Source organism: Halichondria panicea, chromosome 8, assembly GCF_963675165.1.
Source record: "Halichondria panicea chromosome 8, odHalPani1.1, whole genome shotgun sequence".
Classification (NCBI taxonomy): Eukaryota; Metazoa; Porifera; class Demospongiae; order Suberitida; family Halichondriidae; genus Halichondria; species Halichondria panicea.
Window position 1 is genome coordinate 1,554,060 of NC_087384.1, and position 21,918 is coordinate 1,575,977.

The window sequence follows — 21,918 nt, forward strand, 5'->3', positions numbered from 1 at the left end:
ATTATTTATGGGTTCAAGATGGCGTCCAAGGGAGAAGGTGTCCAAGAACAGTTTTATTTTGCCGTCTCTTTAAGTGAGCTAAAGCAGTCAGGACGGAAGAGAGTTATTCTAGAGAATGGCAGAGTGATTGCAGTGTTCTATGTGAAGGATGAAGTCTATGCTTTAGACCATTTTTGCTATCGTGAGTGCATTGTTACGTGTCTTGTTTAATATAAGCTAAGTTTTGCTCCCTGCCCAGACACTGGAGGGCCACTGGATATGGGAGACATTGAGGTAATGTGATTGTGTTTCCGTAAGGCTAGCTCTAATGCGTGCACTGCAGGACTCTCATGGTCGACTGTGTGTGGTGTGCCCGTGGCACAAGCACTCCATCACTCTGGACACTGGAGAGAGCCTGTACACATCCATTGACCCCTTCAACATACGCAACGTCAAACATAATTGCTCGAAGGGAGTCAAACAAGTAAGCTACCGTCTCAACATCTCGTGTCATACCTTAAGGTGGCATATTTTGTTTGCATTTTTACAGTTTTGTACGGTATAATTTTTTGCGAAATGTCAATCTGAACAAGAGGGCGGCCAATTATTTGCGAGTACTAATTTTGCGATTTTACTCTCATTCGCAGAAATAGCAGAAATTAATACACGCGAAAATACCTATTACCAGCTACTTTCTTTGTTGATGTGTTACCCCTCCCCCTCTCCAGCGTGTACACCATGTACGTATCCATGAAGACAAAGTCCTAGTACAGATGTCTGATCTCTCTCAACCACTGGATTCTGATCGCTACTTCACTGAGGAATACAAAGATCTGATAGAAGGGGTGTTGAAAGAGCCCATCCTCCAGCCTAACAGACGCACAGTGACTGTACCTATCCACTCTACTAGGACCGGACTCCCTCCTAGCAAACGCTGACAGTATCAATCATTGCTATTTGCATTATTATAATGATAAATTATATTTGTTCATATCACATAATTATTTTTACACAATTCATTGTTCACTTAATTTTTAATAATTATTTGCAACAAAAATAATATATAATTATAATCATTTATATATGATACTTGACAACCTGTGATGTGAGAGATGATTCAAGGAGATCAATATGAGGACAAGGAAATTAATGATGATTATGGTGCAGTTGCCTCACACCTTGTCTACCTATATGGAGTGGCGTACATGATACAAAAATAATAATTTATAGTTCATAAAAACCAAAGGCACACTGTATATACTTGCAAGTTTAAGTGATGTCAAGTCCTCTTTGAAGACGCCTGCAAAGGACATTACATACTTATAAGACAGCAGACATGCAGATGATCACTTATAACTATACTGTATTTGCAAGTACACAATACACAGTACACATGCACATACAGTTCAGCAGCTAGTACAGAAGCTGACCTGCACTTGTAGATCTTTTCTGTTAAAGAACAAGTCTTTAGTGGCGTAGTACAGAGACTCTGGTTTCTCAGGGGGTGGTCTGACGAAGTCTTGCGAATTCATCTCGATATAAATAGGCTCAGGTTTGTCAGAGGCAAATGGATCGAGCCCCGGCTGCATTTCCACATAGCAATCTTCAGAGTGGTCTGCAAACAAGCGCATACGTATAATTATAGTACAAATGTGTCAGCTAATTAAAACACCACATACTGTATAGAAAATCAATTGCAGAAATGATTTCACGCAATATTGACAGATTATTACAACATGCCAGCCAACATATGCTATCACTGTAGATACCATGCACCCCACCTTGCTCCTCCTCTGTCACCCTGGATTGGGTCCACTCAGTGAGTACTCCTGGGCCCATATCAACGTAATCTCCCACCGGCTCATCATCATCACTCTCTTTCATCTCCCCGCTCAGAACAGGCTCCGAATAATCCATCGGTACACCACATGGTTTGGGTGAGGGACTACTGTCTAACTTCCTCTGTAGGGACGAGAGGCTTTGTGAGGGTGGTTTGGAGCAAGCAATGTTCTGTGAGGGTAATACAAAAAAAGGTTTTTGGGTAGCTTTAGTTCCTGATGAGTTTGATTGTCTCTTCTGGTCGCGTTTCGGGCGAGGGGGAGGTATCGGAAGTGATGGAGATGGTGGGCTGAATTCAACATCTTCGTACGGAGAGTTGAAACCATCTTGTGTAGTGTGCAATAAATGTGTTTGTGTGGGGATACTTTCCGATACCAAAGGTGGGCTCGGAAGACGACGGAATGGACCCGAGACCGGCTTACTCTTACTCGAAATGGCCTTTGTTGAGCTGATCAGATGCGGACTGGAGATAGTTGGCCTCATTTTCGGTTGCAGTCCAACTTGTGATGTTGACCTGCTCTCCTTCACCTTTGCCTCCTTCACCTTTGGCTTTGTCTTTGTGTTGGGAGGGCGTGGTCTGACAAATGGCCGCCCACTGCTGAGTTGAGTGATGGAGTTGCTCTTTCCTAACGTACACACTTTTGGCTTTGTATCGGTGTTGGACAATCTTCTAGTCTGTACAGAGAGAGAGGGTGATTTATCTCTCATGTGCTTTAGCGGCTGTGGGGGTGTGAGGAGTATGGGGGCAGGACCATATGGGGGTGGGGGGATGGATCGTGGAAGTGTGTTGGGTGGAGGGGGTGGGGCACGTCGTTTAGGTTGTTTATTTGTTTGTTTGTTCAAGCGTGGGGAGCATTTCTTATCACTTGAAACTTCGGTTGATGACAGGAAAGCATCAGAGGATAAATCAGACAGGTTTGCTGACTCAGCTGTTCCACCACTGTCCGTCTGAGCAGAGAGAGCAAAACATTATTATTATTGTGAAAGTACATCATGCAGCAATAGTCAACACGTGTTCCAACATTACATATACCACTAATAGTTGTGTGTATATATATATATTATACTCACAACATGCATGTACACTAGCTCACATTGCTGCTAGTGGATATTCTCTCGCTAGGAGTGGTACCACTGCCGCTAGAGGAGGAGCTTGGTGGCCACTTCCTGACCCCTCTCTTAGGGGGGATGGGTCCGGGTGAGGTCAGCAGGACTTTGGGCCTGGGTGTGGTCATCTGTGCCCTGTCTGTGTGCATGAGGGGGAGAGGAAGTTATTCAACAGTCAATGAGCATTTATACATACCACTGACATTTTCTTGGAAGTAAATTGAAAGTTTATCAAACGTTTCTTTAGTATACAAAAAGGGACCGGACCTAATAAATCAAAGACAGCAAAATAGACAACAGCATTGATGTCATTGAGTAGCTGGGAGGCGCCTCTATAAGTACAAGGGGGGGTGCACTCTATAATCATGAGGGGGTACATAATTGATTGTCTCCAGGTCTGTACCCACACACACCTGCTACAAAGTTCATGCCAATTAATGGCCTCAGGGAAGGTCCCATATCCCATACAAACAATGGTTGTTGTTCTCACCGCTGTACTATAACAGACTGGACACTATCATACCAGGTTAACACTGGCTTATTATGTACTGTTTATACTACAATGTCATTTACTACAAGTGTGTTAGCTAGTGTTCCACTAATTCACTGCTTATACAAGCCTAAGTGAGTAACTACCACCAAAAAGGGCAAGAAGTTCTACAGATAACAGGCCCACCTGTTTACCACTTGTCCCAAGGGTATTGAGTGCATGGGGGGGTCAGGGGTCAGTACTCCCATATGCACAGAAAAAGATAGCTCAATCAAAAAATGCGCCTCCCCATACATGTAATTACTAGGCAATGCAGCATACATGATGTAGGAAGTAGTACCTTGAGGGCTCTTGGGTGCCTTGATTCTCCCACTGATTGTGTTTGAGCGAGTGAGTGAGGATCTGTCTTCTCGGGCTAACCGTAGCTCTAGCTCAGCATCCAGGTCATCTGGGAGGGTGAGGGGGGTTAGCAAGGTAGGATATCATAGCACTATGCACACAGTAAGTGGATGTTACACAAACAACTAGTAATTATTAATAAGTGCAGAGAGTGACAATAAAAAATTATAACAAACATATTAGATGGAGCACTTTGCTATCCAAACACAACACACAACACTGGAGACATTCTGTAGTTATTATAATATTTGCAATCTGGCGCATTAAATCAATTTTTGCTGATAATAATAGCCTCCCAACAGTCTCCTGTGGTGGTGTCTGTTTACACATGCCAGCCCCCACACACACATGCACACACATTAAAGGAAGCCTTACAGATTACTACTGGAAGGGACTATCATAGTATGTGGTTTCCTTAGGAACAGGTGAAGAGTGGCGAGGCTACTAAAAAGTCCTTAGGAACAGGTGGAGAGTGGCTACTAAAGAGTCCTTAGGAACAGCCGAACAGGTGAAGAGTGGCGAGGCTACTAAAAAGTCCTTAGGAACAGACGAACAGGTGAAGAGTGGCGAGGGCTACTAAAGAAAATTGCAAACTTTCAATTCCCTATTCCCTAAATAATAATACGGATAATACTACTTACGACTACTTACGACAGCTTTCTGGTTATTTATAACAAGTAACTTATCACAATAATTATGATCATCAGATGATAGAGACATCCTATCTGAGCAGACAACAACCCGTGAAACAGTAGCTCTCAGTAAGGAATACTTAAGATCATGTGTGTAGCAGTGAAGCCTCAGCTGTAGTTGGCAGTGATGGAGTAATCACTCCTGACAGGACCAACAAGGTGACTACACGACTGTGAATCACTTCCATATTTAACACAAATAGGCAAACTTTGTTATCAACTTGAGCCTGAGTACCAGTGGAATGCATAGATACATGGTATAGCATCAGGAACGCTGCCTACAAGTACAAGGTGCACTATTCATCTCTATCAAACGTAAGGCCTAAATAGGAACAGAGTAAATGGCCAGCTTTGAGGGAAGCTGTACACTTGTCTCAACCGACAGCTCTGACTACATGCACACATAAGGATTCTATCAACACACACACACACAGATATTACCCTAATATTTCTATACAACAAGCTAATAATACCAGCTATACAGACTCTTAGAGGCATGCCATTAAAAAAAAACTAAGGTAGTACATGCATGACTGTACATGCACAAAACGGCAATTCGACCAGAAAAAAATGTGCCGCATCATTAGATAGGCATTTCAAAGAGCTACGTCCAAACAGAAATTGACTACATGTATACACACACACCCACACCCACAGCTATTCTCTATAACGAAACAAAGCTCTTGCAGGCTACAAGCTAATGTACCAGCTACGAGATGTATACGAGCTATTAACAAGCTAACAAACATTAACATACAAACACTCACCGAAACTTTTCTTTCTTTCTCTAGCGGTGGATAGATCTACTACGAGATAAGCTAACTCCCTCCGTTTGCTTTGACACAGTTTATCTTGTGACACAAAGGATACACGTTTCGATTGTTCGTTTGGTAGTTTGACACTGGAAGTGTTTCTGGAGACCTGCCTTGGTGGTGGGACAAGTCTTCTTGAGCTCTCCCAAACAGCCTTCTGTGAACACACTCCACTCTGTGCTGTCCTGGGTAGTAGAGCAACTTTCTTTGCCTTGGTTACTTGACTCAAAGTCTTGTTGGTGGTTATTGGCACGAGATATGGCTCTGCTATGCTATCGATTACATTGTTGTTATCAACACCAGCTCTGCATGCCTCATTTGGGAAACTTTTGCATCTCAAGTTGATAGATGATATCTTAGGCTGCTGCATCTGTTTGGTTCTTTGTCGTCTATGCACTTGCATCGTTGAGCTGGTAGAGATTAATGCAGGAGCTGATCTAGTAGTGGTTAGCCTGGGCTTCTCTCTGCTTGCAGATTGCATGTCAGTTGCTTTATTGGTCATTCTCAGAGCTGATCTGTTAGACTACTACACTACAATGCATCTACAATGTATCAACATATACAGCTAGCTGCACTAAACCAACTTCAGAGCTAGCTAGATGACTTCTCAGTTGCAAATTGTTGCACATGGTAAGGAGGAGGGGCTAGCCAGTACAAGTAACCACATTAGTACCCAATCAACTCATGTTCATAAATGTATAGGGGAAGTTAATTTCTATACACACACAACACACATTCCAGCTGTGCACAATAAAGACATAATTGCTTAGTCTCTATAGCTTAATCTCTATAAGGCGCCTTGCACTGTTCAATAATGACTCTAAGACTAGGTTGTTCACTAAGTGTTCTGCAAGCCTCCTCCACTGTGCATCCTCTTGCAGCCAAAAGTATCCCCATGGGAACCACCTGAACAGAAAACAGAAACAAGACTTGAAAGATATACCACATACTTAGAGCTCCCAAAAAATAGTAAGAGCATTGCTGACTCACCATGTTGGCTTTAGAGGCAGCCTTGATATGGGAGGACACAGGTAGGGCAGAGTACTGTGAACATAATAGAGACAAGATTTTATGTACATCCCAGCGGCTCAGTTTAGATAGTATAAACTTGCTGCATGTGTACCTTGTCAACGTGATCTTCTCTGTAGATGCCCCTCAACAAAGCAATCTTTGCTGCCTCCTCCCCCACCCCTGCCAGCTCAGCAATGATCAACATCGAGCGATAAAACAACTGCAAACACAGTAACAATAATTATAAGAATGCACAACATGATATATAGACACAATGACAGAAATACCAGAGTGCATTACTAGAATGTTTTGCAAACATCAAATATTTGCGAATTTTGCGATGGTTCATCAATTCGCAACAATAAAATTCGCAAAATCTAAATTATTACTACTGTAGTAAATGCACACAATCATTGCCAGAACCCAATAGTTAGATCGCAAAGGGTCAAATTTTCTGCTGATTTAGCTCATTCGCAAAGGTTTTTCACCAGCAAAATATTCTAGTAATACGGTATACCTTGTCATTTGCAACTGTGAGGTTGATCATTCTATTGCCAAATACTCGTCCCTTCAAAATATTAGCTCCAGTAGAAATGGCATTTAAGATCAGCTTCAGAGCAAATCCAGCCAATAAGTCCTCTGGGAAAGTAACGTCGATCATTAGACATAACAAAAAAACCAACACACATGACAATTAAATTGCTCACCGCAGTTCAGGACACTGTAGTAGGGTAGTGCAACGTGCACAGAGCAGAGGAACCTGCACGTGTTAGTGGATCAACACACCACCCACACACCTCACACATCTCACACACCTCACGCGTCAACGCTGTACAGAGAGAGTATGTGTACCTGTCAGAGTGGGTGCAGGGAGGGGGGCTTCTGGCAGACATAACGAGCTGGCAGCACTTGGCAGGAGAAGCAAGTACTCTACAAAGAGGAACCGCTACAGTAAATGCTACAAAGACATCACACACTAACTTTTCCAGGAGAACAGACAATAGGCCTTTATCCTCTCCAATGACCTTTGACCCTGTATTCTCCACCCATACCACAGTGTCGTGCTGAGTCAGCTTCGGCAGGATGCCAGCTTCAAAGTCAGTCGTGGAAATCTGAAAAAGTGGTCCCGTACTCGAGAGGTCCCCTGTAATCAAGGGATATGATGTGATTATAACTTTATGTGTTTTGACTAGCTCACCATCTTTGTTGCTGCAAGTAGTCCATCCTCCTGCTACGAACCCTCTGACCTCATGGGGACTGGAGCCGTATGTAGAGACCATCTCTGAACTGTCTACGAACCTGCATGTATAGAAACAAGAGTGGTACACGCACCACGAAGCTCACAGTTGGGTCATGCAGTCAGCCTACCCTAGTAATCCTAGTAGCTGTGTCCCAAGGTAATAGAGGTGACCACCATCAGAGTGTCTGAGAGAGGCTCCGGCCACACTCACCAGCTGACCCAGTCCATCACTAGGTCTGTAGCAGTCACTAGTAATTAGGACAATAGTCTACCATTCTACGCACCTGTATGCTGCTCTGTATGTGGCAGCAAATATGTCGACTAGTGTAGCGATCTGTGACTGACCAGCTGTTAGCTTGTACTCAGTTGATGTTTCATTCTCAATCCACTCTTGTTTGTCGGTGGTGAGTAATGGGGCTGCCCCTGTAATCAGCTGAGACAGAGGAAGTGCAAACGCTCGAGCCAGGGCTGCAGTGAACACTATCTCCAGGAGAATTGCTGTCATTGAGCCACCTTTCATTCGACTGGACCCTGAGAGGGAGGGGGGGGAGGAGTGCCATGAGTCAGTGAAGTAAGGTAGTGTATGGTCGTACCTGTGATTGGTTCAGGCCCAACCACTGGGTTCAATATAAATGCCTGATCCGATGTTGTACTGAGTTGCTCCAACTCCATAAAAGTCTGTACACCATATAACAGATACACACCCGTAATATAATGGTTGCTATACTGACTGACCCACTCACTTGCTTGCATGTTTTATGCCACTTTTCAATCTTGTTGTCCCTAGCCATCTCGACAGGATTGAACCCAACCAGTACTGGGATCCACTCAGACTAGAGGGGGGGGGGGGGGGGGGTCAGGTAACAACACACTACCATTACTAGTGATAGTACCTGTTTCATAGCCAGGTCGATCTGTCCTGCTACATAAGGTGCAGAGAGGCCACAAGTGATCCCAAACAGCATGACTCTGTCTGTGTTCTGAGTCAGCAACTTTAAATCCTCTGCACCTACAGGTGGCCATATTGATCTGAGCCCCTCCCCCTTTCACTGGGCTCACCTCTTGGAGGGTCATCCTCTGGGAGCTCTTGTCCAACAATGAGAGCTTTGTCTCCTCCAGCGATGAGGTAGTGGACACACTCCTTCTCTCCTAGTGATGCCAGGAGACGATTGAGTGATCGACTGCACATCCAAGCCTGTGAGTAGTGAGGGGGAGGGGTACATGGTGGTCACAATTAGTTATGTACACACTCACAATTCGTCCACTTGTCCCACAGCCCGTGAACACAAACATGTTGTTCTCTCCCCTCTCCTTGTTTCCCTGTACAAAGGATGCTAACACACACACACACTGATGTACAGTCATAATCACCTTGAGTAGTTGGGCAGCTTTGTCTGCAAGCTTGTCCAGAGTGCTCAGGACTTGCCTATCATTGATGGAGGGGTATGGGCCCCAGCCTGAGAACAGCTGTCCATCACTCTGTCTCAGGGTACGAACTATTCCCTACACGTCGTAAACAATGATATCTTATAATTTATACGGATGTTACTTTATTCATCAATATGCAATAGCAGATATCTCTAATGCAATCTAGTATATATCAGTCCCACCAACTTGAGGACTTACCAATGCATCACAGGTGTCAATGTTGGCTGTTAGCACGTTGGGGAGCTCTGTGATTCTTGGACCACCTCCATGATGCTGGGAAGCCATTGCAATGATATGCTTGGGGGTTGGTTATGAAAGTCAATGGAGTAAGTCAATGGTAGTAATCAGTAATGTTGAAAAGGCCTTGCGATAAATTGGGAAGCGAAGGTCAAGGTTCAACTTGATCTTATCTGACTCGCACGTTGGTGAGGAAAGAGGTCCTCTTTGCAGGGCTACTGACTCGCCATTGCTGCGGCATGATCTTAGAACAATGCTGAGCCTCTCCGAGGCAGTGATGGCATCATTAGCATATGTAAAATGTTCATTTTATACCTACAAAATGCACTCAAGTTAGGTGTGCTTGTAATTTATTATACTCATCCTCCATTTTTTATTTATTGACAATTTAGAACCACACGGAAAGACAAATACACAAGAACACAATAAAAACTAGACAATAGTAAAAGAAGTGCAGAACTGAGCCAGCACAGGATGGTTGTATACACAAATGAAAAATGACCCTATAAACTATCACAATCACATTGACTTGTTAGCTATCCAGTGACTTCGGCATCCGAGTCTTCACTACAACTCATTACTTCATCTGTAGAGGAAAGAAAACATCAATTACGGGGAAAGCACACTGTATAAAAAACATACCACATAAAAATTCTGATTTGATTTTCCTAGCAAGGCCATAAATATCTGCAAACCCCCACAAAGGTTTATCTGTAGGCACTCCTGACCAGCCCAGCCCTTGATCCTGGCCATCTATATAGTATCTCAGTTCTCCTTCCTTGTTGACAGAACAGCTGACAGTTTGACCGACTCTTAAGCTCTCCAAATTAAAGTCCACTTTGTTTTCTTGGCCATTATGATGAACAGTGCTGGCTGATAGTATCCAATAATCACTGCTTCTGTATAAGTCTAAAGCTCCCGAGGGAACTGGTATATTATTGTCAGGACTGAGTAAGGTGAAGCCAAACCTCTGTATGTGTGTGTAGCGGGGGGGGGCTGAACATTTATAACATATAAAAAAGCAGAGAACAGGTGGTATAAAGCTACCAATGCTTCAATACAGTATCAACTTACTGTGTGGGGGGCATCCACTAGGTACTCCCCCCCCCCACACACACACACAAACTTACAATAGAACCTGCCCATCCCCCTCCTTTGTCGAGTAGTTTAATAGTAAACATTCCCCCGTGTGGAATGGGCTGCTCTGTGAACACTACCGCCTTGTTGTAACTCTCCACACGATGTGCCTCTGTACCCCCCTCCTTGAGTCGAATGTTATGGCCATGGTTTGAATGGAAACAACCACACTTTCCAGACATCCTCTCAACTACAGGAAGATGGGTGGACACACAGCATTCCTCAATAGATATAATTATGCTTACTCGACTCCTATCTTGATCTTGTACTCATGATGCAGCTCAGTGGAACAGTATTTAGTTTTGGTTACCACGCCCACATCAATTGTAATTAATGCCCACCAGATTTGAACTTTGTCCTCAATAAGAATCTAACACTACATTTTTTAATGCCCGCTAGCAGTGAACTTTGAACTTATACAGAAAACTTTATTATTTATAAAACTGTTTAGTCAGATGGTTCAACAGTTTCTTGTGAACTAGAGGCAGTCTTTTCAGCAGGGCTAGCACTATCTGTTGACTTTGGCTCAGTTTCTTTGACTGTTAGCTGATCCAATTTCTCAGCGATAGCATCCTCTGGTTTCTTGTCAGGTGTTGTTTCATTCTGTACGTCTTCTGTACTCTCCAACGAATCTGTTGATGTGTCTCCTACTGATACTTCATTTTGATACTTCTCAAAAGCATCCTTGAATTTTCCAGCATCTGAGGAAACAAAAACAGAAAGTCAAACACAACACTACAGCACTAAAGACATAAGAACTCGCTCAAAGCACTCCCAAGTGTACCGTAATCGTTTTAATTATAGAACCAAAAGAAATGGTGCTTATTTGGAGGATTATAGATCTAGAATGGTTTTTCGTTTTTACCAGAAGAGTGAATTTGGAACAGTTGGGTTTAACGAAGCTCAAACTCAGCTCGAAGAACTGGCCTTTCAGTTTCAAGATCTACATGTAAGTACTTAGCTGTGGTCCAACCTAGTATAAGGCTAATAAGCACAGTACAAGCAATGGTATGCATTCCTTTTGCTTGTTTACTTCTTTAAAGAACTTCTTGAGGCCATAGAATACAGTGCCATGTGCGTTCTAATCAGCTAAGCACTTCGAAATGGTTCTTATTTAGAACTAAATTCCACAGTTGGTACTTGTATTAGGACAGTTCTATAATTAGAACGACTACAGTAAACACAAACCTTCACAAACTTACTTTCTGCATTTTTGAAACGAATCGCCAGTTGCTCTGGTTTAGGCTCCTCATCAGCAAAGTCAGCCTGAACGTTCCACACAAAAGCTCTGTCTGATCCGGCACTTGGCATTAGCTTCATGTCCGGGGTTACTGTAGGGAAGAGTTGGTCAATTATTAATGGCTTAGAGTGTCTAATACAATGTCTATACAGGTACATGTGCCTTACAGTAACCTTACAGTAATGATTGGCGCATATTTTGTGAGTCTTGTCTCGTCTCATGAGCAATCTGACAGAGTGTTTAGTGGTGCTCCTCTTTCTAAGGAACTTGACGTCCCCTGTCCCCCGCTCCTTCCACTCTGGGGGGTCAGCAGCCGCGTCAAAACGAAACAACTTTGCACGTCTAGAGAGAGAGAGAGAGAGAGAGAGAGAGAAGTAGTCAATGTGAATAATACTTGTAATGGCGTTGATAGCAACCATCACTAGGGGTTATAAATCAGTAGCTCACATTTTAAATACTTCGTCTTCATTTTCTTCGAGGGTCTTTATCTCCACTGGGGCCAACTTGACAACGGGTTCAAAGTGCACATCTGGACTCTCAACTACTACATCTTCCTGCAAGTGATGAACACAACATATAATAACAAGGGCCTTATATCTACAATGTACTCAACGTTACTTTTGTTGCCATAGTGGATGTGAAGAGAGCTTTATTTCAGTTGTGAGAAAGATTGAGGGGGTGTCCGTTCAAAAAGCTTTAGTAGCCACATGGAAAATCACGTGATTGGTTTGCTAATGTGTTAGTTCTTCCAACGACCTTTCCCTGCCATTTGTGAATGCATGCACATGCGCATTGGGTGAGACCACATGGCAATAAGTGTGGGCGTATCCATACTGTAAGGCTTCAAGTACTGAGAGAAGGATCTAGGAATCAAGCACCAAGGATGGAAAGCATTGAAGAGATTGATCCCTGGAATGTCAGTAGTGAGATAATCTCATATCACTATCAGACAGTTCATGTATTGACCTATCTTCCCCCTCCCAGTCAAGAGGTCCCTCTGTGTCCCTGAAGGAGGGAGTTGAACTCAACCAGCTGCACAATGGGGTCATCCTGGAGATAGACACAGAGGCCATGCAGGCCCAGGAGCCCTACCCTGACGACGCAGAGGAGAGCTTTGAGGGAGCGAACGTCCTTGAGCAACTCAATACAGAATGCATTGGTTTCGCTGGAAACAATTTGTCCGACTCAGATAATGAACTGGTGAAGATTATGTATGTTCGTGATTTTCTTTTTACTCACTTTTTCATTTCAGTCACCGTTTGAGAAGATGGCTAAATGGATGACAGTAGTTCCCGGTTCAGACGGTAACTTACTCAAGAAGGTCCTCCGTAGTGGACATGGTGATGTGGTGCCAGAAGGGGCCACTGTCAGGGTGCATTACAATGGGTATCTGGAGTATTCGGATGAACCTTATGACTCCAGTAGACTAAGGAATAGACCGTTACAGTTTAAACTGGGGCAATGTGAGTTAAACACAATAGTTGTGTAAGTGGAGCTCATTCTGTTCTGCTTTTATATGATTATATAGCGGCAGTAATTGAGGGCTGGGATTGTGGGGTGGCCACAATGCAGAGGTCAGAGATTGCTCGATTTCTGGTCAACCCTAGCTATGCATTCGGAGACTTTGGATGCCCCCCGCGAATACCCCCTGGAGCTACAAGTACGTTGTAACTGTACGTGTGCAGTCGTGTATTTGCAATGATACCATGCAGTCATGTTTGAGATCGAGCTAATCAGTTTCATTGACTACAAGGCAGCGGATGAGTTTGGTAGCCTTACCAGGAAGGAGAAGAAAGAAGCCTCACTGGAGCAGCTCCTTGCTGTGGCCAATGCAGAGAGAGAGGTAATTAATGGAGGGACTGTTATTAGGAGTACATGATAAACTATGTTGGTGCTTGTACAGGCTGGAAACGAACTGTTTAAGCAGAATAATTTTGGAAAAGCTTCTAGCAAGTATCTCAAGGTCCGAAGGATTAGAGGGAGATTGCCTATACAATGCTGCTACTCATTCTATTGTACCCCCCCCCCCCCAGGCTGTCCGTTTGCTAGAGTCAGCTCGATTGAAGGACGAGATAGAGGAGAAACAATGGAAGGAAGTGCTACTAAAGCTGTACCTCAACCAGTCGCTGGTGAGCCTCAAGCTGAACAAGCATCGACTGGCAGTGGCTCAATGCAAGAGGGCTCTGGATATAGACCCCAGGAACGTCAAGGCCAACTTCAGACTAGGACAGGTGAGCCGTGGTCACAGTGAGTGGGGTATTGTACAGTAATAGGGCCCATGCAATCCTTAATCTACATGTACATGTATAGTCATATGTACTTTGTTTCTACTCTCAAGTGGTTAGACTAAGTGTACAAATCCTATGGTGTGTCTTTGTTTCAAGTAGTGTGGTGAAAAGGGTGGTATTTTATTAGCTCTAGAGGAGATATTTGAATGTTACACTGCCCCCTCACTGTAGGCATTCATGAAACTGAGCGAGTTCAAGAAATCAAGGGATCACCTGCTGAAGGCTGGTCGACTGTCTCCAGGCAACCAGGAAATCAGATTGGAGCTACAAAAACTCGATAGGTGAGCCTGAATAATAGACATTTAAACGTGAATAGTCATTAGAAGGTACAAATCAAGCTAATAATTACATTAATACACAAGCAAAGTTTCTCGGTGTAGCTTCAGTGCTTCCCATTCCAGTCCTTTTTTTAGTTTTAGTTGCAATACTTTGGTTCCCATTCTGTGCCAGCTGCCCAGTCATTCTGGAACACTGTGTAGAAGGCGTTGACAATGTCCTCCCCCTCCATGGCAACCAGTAGGTCTCTGTTCACGCTATGTGGGGCATGTGCAGGGTATACCTCACCACTCGGGAAATCACTGGGACTCCAATTACCTGTTGAGTCAGTGGAAATTGTTGTACAACAATAATTATGAATTTGTTTACATCTGCCATTTAAAGTGGCTGTGTACAATGCATGCTGTATTTGTTGTGTACATTTAGAGTCCCTATATTTGAGTGATAAAAAACAAACTGACCTGTACTAAGGTGAACAGCTTTCCCGTCAATAATCCAGTACTTTTGATGTGCAAACCTAAAGTTTTTGAGGGACTTTTGAATATCCTTCATCCCATTTTGGTACAGCTGACAGTAGCATTGTTGAGCGTCTTTCCAGTCAGTGGAGGAGACAATGGTGGCTGACACAAGTAGGGAAACATTGACGCCATTGTGGTGTAGCGTGCTGATCTGATCACATAGTCCCTTGTCAGTGATCTGGTATATAGCCACCTGAGGTGGGTTTGTGTTATTGTATTTATGTACACTATCCAACTATGGGATACTAGCTAAGTATAGTACTGTGAGTACTGTGTTCAGAGTGCACATACTAGCTAAGTACTGTGTTTATTAAAATCAGAGTACACATACTAGGTAAGTAAGTACTGTGTTCAGAGTACACATACTAGGTAAGTAAGTACTGTGTTCAGAGTACACATACTAGGTAAGTAAGTACTGTGTTCAGAGTACACATACTAGCTAAGTAAGTACTGTGTTCAGAGTACACATACTAACTAAGTACTGTGTTTATTAAAATCAGAGTACACATACTAGCTAAGTACTGCATGTGTTTATTAAAGCCTATATTGAAAATTCAAAGCTATTACGTGATTGTAGCGGCTTCTGACACACACCCACCTCTAGACTAGACTTGACACTCTTGAGTTGGTCCATGATAGTGGTGCGAGCATTGTCCGGGGAAGTGTACCCGTTCCTCACCGTCACAGCATCGTACGTTGTTAGTGGTGTTACATAAGCCCCGGGGACAACATAGCGTGGGGGAGAGGGGTACTCCATAAGAGACTTGTCTGTGATATAGTCCAGCTCAGATGTGCTGTACTTGCTTGTGATAACGTATTCGTCAGCTGTGGCCCAGTCTGAGTCAAATACAGACTTGTAGAAGGCTATCGTAGGACAGTCACATTTTTCTAGAACTACACCAGCTTCTCGATTCTTTGTGAATGAGGTCTGACTGAAGTTGACTGATGAGACGGATGTTCTCTTTCCTTTATCGACCATCACATATTTGGAGTGCATGAAAGTTGTGGTTTGATAAAATTTAATAGCAGCTCCATTTAGGAATAGCCAGTCTAGTGGTGTAATTCGATCTTGGCAAGTTGGTTGGGAGAAGTTGTTAGTTAGTAGTCGAACGGACACGTTTCTTAGATGCATAGCATTGAGGAGGGCTGGAAAGATCGGGAATGATTCGTTTCGTTGTTCCGTAAGGCTGCAACCAATGCACTCATTATCACACGCTTTTTTGTAGTATGTGCATCTACTCCAACTGGTAAAACCTGTGGTAGATGGAGCAAGGATGAGGTCTAAGCCAATGGTTACACTGTAGTGCATAACATGTTCAGGCCACATGGGAGACAAACGTGTACGTGTATGTACAAATGCTGCAGCCAGTAAAAATTATGGATGTTGCAGCTGGTCAGTAGCAAATACATGCATTTCTTACCAGGTGTGTAGATATCTATAGACTCCGTTGCTGACTCTATGAGGTCCAGGTACATGTTCACAGAGTGATCAGGTGAGAAGAATGGAGTGACTGAGCATTGTTGTCCACACTCTACAGGGGAGAAGCTTGTTTTGTAGTCCACTGTCTGGTGGTCATAGCAGTTATCAGTACATTGTCCACTAGTAGCCAGGGCTACAAGCAACAGCAGAGCACCAGGAATAGACATTGCTGCAGAAATCCAACTTTTGCAGCTAGATATAGTCCCACCCACACATTTACTTCGATTAAGGTCGCCCTCTTATTAAGCATATTATAATGGTCTCACTAACTAACCCTTTCTCTTTCCTCCAGAGCTGTGTCCAAGTTCAGGACATTGGAGAAGACCATGTACACCAAGATGGTCCAGTTCTCAGCCCCGACTGTCTCTGACCAGACGCTGGAGTCCAGTGGTAACAGTGAAGACATGAACGAGATGAGAGAGCAGCTGGTTAAAGAACTTACGTAAGTTATTGGTTATTGTATAAACAAAACTATTCCCATATATAGACAGTTGTGTTAGGCTCTATACAGGCTCACACACACACACACACACTCCATAAGAAACGAGTATCTTTGCTGTACCCCCCCCCCCCCCTCGTACTGTATTACCGGATACCGTATAGCGGATTATTTTCGAGGCACTATATTTTTGCGGATTGCATTGGTCTGCAAACGTTTAGTGATGTAAAAAATGCTAACTAAAGTTTCGTGTTTATGGGTCAAATCCTCGAACACCTCGAAAATCCGCTGTACAGTAGTGTGCTGTACTGAAACATAATTATATAAGGCTATAACCATGGTCTTTTGTTTTTTCCCAGAACTTTGATCTGAGCATAATGATAGGGCTGGGCTGCTACAGATTGCATGACATTGATTGTATAATTATGACCTCACGAAAGTTTGTTTTGTATTATATAGCCCTTGGGCTTTTGTTGAAATAGGCTGTTTTTGTGTTACACCAAGGGCGTATACACCCTAACCTTGGTTACGCTCTTTACGGGCTGGCAATTACATATCTCACACACATTCCATAGATTGATGCGGGACAAGGTGAGCATGAAGCAGATGGTGCTACCACAGATCCTCACTCCAGAGCAGGTGGACTGTGCCAGACAAGTGGCCCGGGAACTAGGCCTCAAAACAGAAAAGGTACGCCTGCCACAACCACTCAGCCTGCATGGGCGTAGTGGCTCTGCATATCTTGAAAGTTTTTCTATAATTTTATTTGTACTTGTACTTTTTTTTTTGTAATTTACAACCCTTATTGTGTTCTCTCCCACTAGGCCCACAATGGTGGACTTCGCATTTACAAAGAAGAGGATGAAATAAAAGTTGCCTTTTAACTATATAGCTCAGCTGAACAATTTCCATGCCAACAAACAAACACTTCATATTAAACAAAACTTTATTATAACTATATTTTACTCTGTTTCACAATCAAACACTATTATACGTATAAAATTGATTCTACGTTGTTAATCTCGTTTGTTCTTTGCTCCACTACTGAACACTGGTGCCCTAGCAACCCTCAACATGACTAGAGCTGGAACAATGATGTAAGTTGAGTAGGCCGCGAAAAATATTGGGACATTGGGTGTGGCATGTTCTCCCATTAACTGCTCCCTCACAACCACAAACATTGTCAGCAGTAGCCCATAGGCCCAGAGGAGAGCTGGAGGGAGGGTGGTACAGTGTTAGCAAATTAAGATACTGCCCATAAGGGGCATGCATACACTATAAAATAATACCTATATAGCTTAATTACCTGGTATCCTTATCCATTCTTTCTCGTATATGAAAGCATAGATGGCACAAATGTAAAATGGTGTATAGAGGAATGGGCTGAACCAGGCCATCGTCTCATACCTGTAGAGTGCATAGTGTTATGATCAGCACACACACACACACACCATAACGGACACCCCACATTTACATTTTACTCACCACATTGGGTTATGAGCTACTAGTGGGTCATACGTCTCACACCACCAGGCATAGTACTTGAGCACTATAGCAGGAGGCCATATCCACTCATCAATATCTTCAAGGGCAAGAACAGAGCCGTACAAACTCTGAGTGAAGTCTGTGTGAGAGAAAGAGGGGTCAAGCAAGTAGATCCACATAAACACTTGTATATATTAAAACATTGCACATCATTATTACAGAATTTGGTTTGTAGTAGATCTATAATAGAATACAGCCTTACCTATAGTCCATGCTATCAACACAAAAAATATGAAGAATACAATTATAAGGAGGTCTAGTGGGCGCCTCAGAATGGATGCCATCTTCTACTTTGCCTTGGTAATTGGAATGGTCTGAGCCTCTACAAGACCCACCCACCCAATAGACCCATGCATGCTGCAAATCACATGTTTTCTATACACCCACATCATGCAACAATTCAGTTGCATAACTAAATAGAAGTCATAACTGACCCAATAATTATAGTTATAGTTCAGAGTGTTCATGCTTTCTCCTCATCGGTGGCTTGTAATCAGAGCCGATGCTTAGTGGGTAGTGGTACGTTCCTTTGTCCAGTGGGTTCCACTTCTTTTGTATCTCCAATAATCTGTCATAGTTGTAACCGTAGTACATAGTCTGCCAGTTCTTGAGATCCAAAAATGGGTCGTTCACGTAGTTTCCTCCTGTTTCACCACTTCTCTCCATGATGGAGTAAATATCGAGTAAGTATCGCTCACTCTCTTGTCTCTCTGAGTCGTTTGAGTAGCTACAAGTTGAGTAGATCTCAAAGTTTGCAGTGCGATGAAAGAATGCAGTGTACTTGTGTTCATAGTCAGCAATAGTACCACCAAGGTGTATAAACGAATGAAAGCAATTCGCAGGAACCGATAGTTCAACCAAAATTCTCGCCATCGAAGGAGATATGGTTTTCAAAAACGTTGCTCTTACTGTGATCGGAATGTTTTCAACTCTGGAATACTCGACATTAGTTGTATGATGTTTCCAAAGCTCCCAGTAAGTATTGAACTTCCTGTCGTTGTGTTTCCATGCAAGTTCTTTGAGTATTGATATCTTTAATCCTGTGGCACGACTAATGTGTCCCAGATTAACGTAGGCCAAATGCAATTCATTTCCAGGCGCAATGGAAAAGTCCAGATACACTTCTTGATCCAAATCCATTGATCCAATGGCAGAAAGAGCTTTCTCAACATTATCGTCCTTAATAATCATGTCCCCATACTCATACGAAGGAAAAGATGGCTCCAGCTTAAATGTGAAATCGACAACAACACCAAAGTTACCACCACCTCCACCCCGCAGCGCCCAGAACAGATCAGCATTCGTGGTTTTTGTTACAGACACCACTTGAGATCCGTCTACAGTGATCATAGTCATCGAGTGGACAGTGTCAATAGCTAGTCCGTATTTGCGACTGATAAAACTAAAACCTCCTCCTAAGGTGTAACCAGCCACACCCACTGACGGACAGATCCCTCCAACAACTAGATAGTCTGTTTCTCTAACAATGTCATAAACATCCTCCCACCTTGCACCAGCTTGAACTTTCACCAGAAACTTGTTAGCAATTTCGACAGATTTCATTTGTGAGAGATAGATTACAAAAGCACCATTTTCACGTCCTTCAATCGTAGACATTCCAATGGCACTGTGCCCACCACCCTTCACTGTGAATGGAACAGATTTCTGATAGGCGCAGGCCAAGCATCGTTGTACATCTTCAACAGTTGTGGGCAAAGCCACAAAAGCTGGTAGTACATCGGCAAAGGCTGGATTATTCACAACAGTACTGTTGTCATACAACGACTCCCCTGGAAACACAGATATGTCTGCAAGCTCCTCTACACATGGACCTGTACAGAATAGTATAATTATATCAAAACGTAATTATTACACACCAGCCCCAAACTAGATATCTAGCTAGATATAATTATTATATCTGTGCATATATTTTGTAACCTTACCTATACCATAAGCAGTAGAGATAAGCGTTACTGCTCCAAGCGCTACCAAGAAAGTGGCCATGTTGTTACTTTTTAGAGGGGTGTGCTGAAGTTCAGTGGGCGTTGGTTGCTACCTGGATGAAGGGGGAGGGCCTGAGTAACAATCAACAACATTCTCACAACAAAAATATATAATAAATAATTTATAGCTATACATGTACATAAATGTCAGGAGGATTGTAACTAGAACCAATGCTCTGAAGGTAGTGATATGTTCCCTTGTCTAATGGATTCCATTTTTTCTGAATGTCCACCAGTCGTTGGTAGTTGTCCCCGTAGTACTTGGTCTGCCAGTTGTGGAGGTCAATCTCAGGATCGTTTACATAGTTACCATCACATGCTGTATCCAATGCTGAATACAGGCTGTGCAGGTACTTGTTATTGAGGTCCTTCTCAGAACTGTCTTGATAGTTGCATATTGAATAGATTTCAAACCCAGAGCTTCGGAAGGGGTAGGCAGTGGTGTTAGCTGCATATTCTGCTGTCTTACCCCCTAGCTGGTTGAAGCTGTTAAAACACTGATCAGGAGTAACCACCTTCGTTAGTAGCTCAGCAACTGTAGGAGAAATTGTCTTCAAAAGGCACGCTCTTGTAACATAAGGAACACCTTTCCCTAGTCGCAAGTGGACCGGGAATCTTGCATCAAATGCTTCCCAGAACGTTAAGTACACTCTGCTCCAGACGTTTGATGCTTTCTTCTCAAGCTTTGCCAATGTTGCCTTAGTAAGTGGAGCTACAGGCCCTAAAGTCGTGTAAGTCAAATTCAGTCTATTTCCAGATTGTAGGAGTAGCTCCATAGAAAAATGTGCGTCAAAACCGTCGGCTTCAAGCATCGACAGTACTTGCTTGACAGTTTCAGCTCCTTCAAATCCCATGTAGCCAAACGTATAGGAGGAAAATGATGGCTGTAACTTGAAGGTAATATTAACCACGATTCCAAAATTCCCTCCACCACCACCTCTTAGTGCCCAGTAAAGGTCTGTGTTTGTGGTGAAATTAGCAATAACAACATCACTCCCCGTAACGGTAACCATAGTGAATGACAGTACATTGTCTATTCCAAGGCCGTACGTCCGGCTGATAATACTCCTCCCCCCTCCGAGGGTGTAGCCAGCCACACCAACTGTTGGACCATCTCCTCCAGCTATTAAGTAGTTTGTTTTCTTGACTTCACTATAAATGTCTTCCCACGTTGCACCGGCTTGTACAATTATCGTCCCCTCAACCGTGTCAACAGCTCTCATCTCCGTAAGATAGACCACAAAAGCACTGCCATTGCTACCATTGATTGTAGACATTCCGTCTGCACTGTGTCCACCAGATTTCATAGTGAAGGGAACATTGTACTGGTATGCACAAGCCAAACATCGCTGGACATCTGAGACTGTTCTGGGGAGAGCAACGAATGCTGGTAAGATGTTAGAGTATGCAGAGTTCGAAATGTGAGTGGCATCACTGTAGCGTGGATCATCAGGGAACACAGCAATGTCCACTAGCTCCTTCCCACAGGGGCTATCAGACTGTGGTTGACCTAGTTTGTGTAGAAAAGTTATTTAGACAAAATATTAAACTTCACAGACTGTAGCTACTTAAATAGCTAGCTGGCTAAGCTGAAGTAAGATAATTACTGCAGCTCATCTTACCGTCAATATGACTAAGTATTGTCCACAGCAAGTACAGACTCTGCAAGATATGAGCACCCATTTCTGTTTATAGCTAGTTGGTTAGCTGGGGATATTGGTAGTCTCATGAATCAGCCGCACCTTTGGTGTCCAAAGG

General features: G+C 43.3%; 10 protein-coding genes across 11 annotated transcripts in view; 2 read left to right on the forward strand and 8 right to left on the reverse strand.

Annotated features, from left to right (window-relative positions):
• The window catches only part of LOC135339652 (serine/threonine-protein phosphatase 6 regulatory ankyrin repeat subunit B-like), a gene marked incomplete in the record, with an annotated part of 1,209,744 nt that overhangs the window by 448,535 nt on the left and 739,291 nt on the right, over positions 1-21,918 (reverse strand).
• Positions 19-1,083, forward strand: LOC135339805 (Rieske domain-containing protein-like). The gene is made up of 4 exons (XM_064536080.1): positions 19-181; positions 239-273; positions 323-463; positions 708-1,083. The coding sequence occupies exons 1-4, from the start codon at positions 19-21 to the stop codon at positions 915-917; spliced, it is 549 nt and encodes a 182-aa protein (XP_064392150.1). The 3' UTR covers positions 918-1,083.
• Positions 981-5,930, reverse strand: LOC135339675 (serine/arginine repetitive matrix protein 1-like). The gene is made up of 6 exons (XM_064535907.1): positions 5,274-5,930; positions 3,756-3,863; positions 2,913-3,064; positions 1,761-2,766; positions 1,410-1,594; positions 981-1,279 (listed from the first exon to the last, which is right to left on the reverse strand). Exons 1-6 carry the CDS (start codon positions 5,818-5,820, stop codon positions 1,259-1,261), a joined length of 2,019 nt encoding a protein of 672 aa, XP_064391977.1. The 5' UTR covers positions 5,821-5,930; the 3' UTR covers positions 981-1,258.
• On the reverse strand, positions 6,010-9,359 carry LOC135339676 (glucokinase regulatory protein-like). 2 transcript variants are annotated; one of them, XM_064535908.1, is made up of 17 exons: positions 9,196-9,359; positions 8,941-9,072; positions 8,824-8,889; positions 8,629-8,764; positions 8,463-8,578; positions 8,313-8,402; positions 8,163-8,247; positions 7,854-8,100; positions 7,698-7,805; positions 7,528-7,628; positions 7,311-7,473; positions 7,182-7,259; positions 7,037-7,089; positions 6,847-6,968; positions 6,442-6,549; positions 6,309-6,362; positions 6,010-6,224 (listed from the first exon to the last, which is right to left on the reverse strand). In XM_064535908.1, exons 1-17 carry the CDS (start codon positions 9,280-9,282, stop codon positions 6,099-6,101), a joined length of 1,872 nt encoding a protein of 623 aa, XP_064391978.1. In that variant the 5' UTR covers positions 9,283-9,359; the 3' UTR covers positions 6,010-6,098. The 2 variants fall into 2 exon arrangements, 1 of the variants encoding a protein (XP_064391978.1); XR_010396031.1 differs by lacking the exons at positions 6,010-6,224; positions 6,309-6,362 and having other exon boundaries at positions 7,145-7,259.
• Positions 9,600-10,707, reverse strand: LOC135339813 (neuralized-like protein 4). Its single transcript, XM_064536091.1, has 4 exons — positions 10,617-10,707; positions 10,365-10,561; positions 9,877-10,204; positions 9,600-9,820 (listed from the first exon to the last, which is right to left on the reverse strand). Exons 2-4 carry the CDS (start codon positions 10,551-10,553, stop codon positions 9,771-9,773), a joined length of 567 nt encoding a protein of 188 aa, XP_064392161.1. The 5' UTR covers positions 10,554-10,561; positions 10,617-10,707; the 3' UTR covers positions 9,600-9,770.
• LOC135339796 (ran-specific GTPase-activating protein-like) lies at positions 10,779-12,383 on the reverse strand. Its single transcript, XM_064536066.1, has 5 exons — positions 12,230-12,383; positions 12,059-12,165; positions 11,790-11,953; positions 11,574-11,702; positions 10,779-11,072 (listed from the first exon to the last, which is right to left on the reverse strand). Exons 1-5 carry the CDS (start codon positions 12,239-12,241, stop codon positions 10,819-10,821), a joined length of 666 nt encoding a protein of 221 aa, XP_064392136.1. The 5' UTR covers positions 12,242-12,383; the 3' UTR covers positions 10,779-10,818.
• Positions 12,387-17,639, forward strand: LOC135339687 (inactive peptidyl-prolyl cis-trans isomerase FKBP6-like). Its single transcript, XM_064535921.1, has 11 exons — positions 12,387-12,527; positions 12,596-12,811; positions 12,864-13,074; positions 13,140-13,271; positions 13,324-13,454; positions 13,515-13,574; positions 13,645-13,842; positions 14,071-14,180; positions 16,466-16,615; positions 17,188-17,302; positions 17,437-17,639. The coding sequence occupies exons 1-11, from the start codon at positions 12,387-12,389 to the stop codon at positions 17,494-17,496; spliced, it is 1,524 nt and encodes a 507-aa protein (XP_064391991.1). The 3' UTR covers positions 17,497-17,639.
• On the reverse strand, positions 14,182-16,400 carry LOC135339705 (uncharacterized). The gene is made up of 4 exons (XM_064535948.1): positions 16,115-16,400; positions 15,292-15,947; positions 14,637-14,886; positions 14,182-14,493 (listed from the first exon to the last, which is right to left on the reverse strand). Exons 1-4 carry the CDS (start codon positions 16,338-16,340, stop codon positions 14,315-14,317), a joined length of 1,311 nt encoding a protein of 436 aa, XP_064392018.1. The 5' UTR covers positions 16,341-16,400; the 3' UTR covers positions 14,182-14,314.
• Positions 17,518-18,520, reverse strand: LOC135339819 (sigma intracellular receptor 2-like). Its single transcript, XM_064536101.1, has 4 exons — positions 18,360-18,520; positions 18,098-18,236; positions 17,919-18,019; positions 17,518-17,825 (listed from the first exon to the last, which is right to left on the reverse strand). Exons 1-4 carry the CDS (start codon positions 18,439-18,441, stop codon positions 17,629-17,631), a joined length of 519 nt encoding a protein of 172 aa, XP_064392171.1. The 5' UTR covers positions 18,442-18,520; the 3' UTR covers positions 17,518-17,628.
• LOC135339691 (uncharacterized FAD-linked oxidoreductase YgaK-like) lies at positions 18,529-21,898 on the reverse strand. Its single transcript, XM_064535928.1, has 3 exons — positions 21,783-21,898; positions 20,101-21,670; positions 18,529-19,989 (listed from the first exon to the last, which is right to left on the reverse strand). The coding sequence occupies exons 2-3, from the start codon at positions 20,159-20,161 to the stop codon at positions 18,605-18,607; spliced, it is 1,446 nt and encodes a 481-aa protein (XP_064391998.1). The 5' UTR covers positions 20,162-21,670; positions 21,783-21,898; the 3' UTR covers positions 18,529-18,604.

Bases quoted from the DNA above. Each gene is read 5' to 3' on its own strand.
- LOC135339805 (XM_064536080.1), top strand. From the start codon at position 19: ATGGCGTCCAAGGGAGAAGGTGTCCAAGAACAGTTTTATTTTGCCGTC. The intron at 182-238 runs GTGAGTGCATTG...CTCCCTGCCCAG, and splicing joins TTTAGACCATTTTTGCTATC to ACACTGGAGGGCCACTGGAT. The intron at 464-707 runs GTAAGCTACCGT...CCCCCTCTCCAG, and splicing joins GCTCGAAGGGAGTCAAACAA to CGTGTACACCATGTACGTAT.
- LOC135339675 (XM_064535907.1), bottom strand. From the start codon at position 5,820: ATGACCAATAAAGCAACTGACATGCAATCTGCAAGCAGAGAGAAGCCC. The intron at 3,864-5,273 runs GTGAGTGTTTGT...TCACCCTCCCAG, and splicing joins AGAAAGAAAGAAAAGTTTCG to ATGACCTGGATGCTGAGCTA. The intron at 3,065-3,755 runs GTACTACTTCCT...TCATGCACACAG, and splicing joins GGCACCCAAGAGCCCTCAAG to ACAGGGCACAGATGACCACA.
- LOC135339676 (XM_064535908.1), bottom strand. From the start codon at position 9,282: ATGGCTTCCCAGCATCATGGAGGTGGTCCAAGAATCACAGAGCTCCCC. The intron at 8,101-8,162 runs GTACGACCATAC...CCTCCCTCTCAG, and splicing joins TGGGCCTGAACCAATCACAG to GGTCCAGTCGAATGAAAGGT. The intron at 7,260-7,310 runs GTTAGTGTGTGA...TCCTCTTTGTAG, and splicing joins TTGTCTGTTCTCCTGGAAAA to AGTACTTGCTTCTCCTGCCA.
- LOC135339813 (XM_064536091.1), bottom strand. From the start codon at position 10,553: ATGTCTGGAAAGTGTGGTTGTTTCCATTCAAACCATGGCCATAACATT. The intron at 10,205-10,364 runs GTAAGTTTGTGT...ACACACATACAG, and splicing joins GGGGATGGGCAGGTTCTATT to AGGTTTGGCTTCACCTTACT. The intron at 9,821-9,876 runs GTATGTTTTTTA...TTTCCTCTACAG, and splicing joins CAAATCAGAATTTTTATGTG to ATGAAGTAATGAGTTGTAGT.
- LOC135339796 (XM_064536066.1), bottom strand. The intron at 11,703-11,789 runs GTAAGGTTACTG...TCTTCCCTACAG, and splicing joins AATATGCGCCAATCATTACT to TAACCCCGGACATGAAGCTA. The intron at 11,073-11,573 runs GTAAGTTTGTGA...TTGTTTCCTCAG, and splicing joins TCGTTTCAAAAATGCAGAAA to ATGCTGGAAAATTCAAGGAT.
- LOC135339687 (XM_064535921.1), top strand. From the start codon at position 12,387: ATGCATGCACATGCGCATTGGGTGAGACCACATGGCAATAAGTGTGGG. The intron at 13,455-13,514 runs GTAATTAATGGA...GTGCTTGTACAG, and splicing joins TGGCCAATGCAGAGAGAGAG to GCTGGAAACGAACTGTTTAA. The intron at 13,575-13,644 runs GTCCGAAGGATT...CCCCCCCCCCAG, and splicing joins CTTCTAGCAAGTATCTCAAG to GCTGTCCGTTTGCTAGAGTC.
- LOC135339705 (XM_064535948.1), bottom strand. From the start codon at position 16,340: ATGTCTATTCCTGGTGCTCTGCTGTTGCTTGTAGCCCTGGCTACTAGT. The intron at 15,948-16,114 runs GTAAGAAATGCA...CATCTACCACAG, and splicing joins TATAGATATCTACACACCTG to GTTTTACCAGTTGGAGTAGA. The intron at 14,494-14,636 runs GTCAGTTTGTTT...CTGACTCAACAG, and splicing joins AGCTGTTCACCTTAGTACAG to GTAATTGGAGTCCCAGTGAT.
- LOC135339819 (XM_064536101.1), bottom strand. From the start codon at position 18,441: ATGGCATCCATTCTGAGGCGCCCACTAGACCTCCTTATAATTGTATTC. The intron at 18,237-18,359 runs GTAAGGCTGTAT...TCTCTCACACAG, and splicing joins GTTGATAGCATGGACTATAG to ACTTCACTCAGAGTTTGTAC. The intron at 18,020-18,097 runs GTGAGTAAAATG...TGCACTCTACAG, and splicing joins GTAGCTCATAACCCAATGTG to GTATGAGACGATGGCCTGGT.
- LOC135339691 (XM_064535928.1), bottom strand. From the start codon at position 20,161: ATGGCCACTTTCTTGGTAGCGCTTGGAGCAGTAACGCTTATCTCTACT. The intron at 19,990-20,100 runs GTAAGGTTACAA...TATTCTGTACAG, and splicing joins CTCTACTGCTTATGGTATAG to GTCCATGTGTAGAGGAGCTT.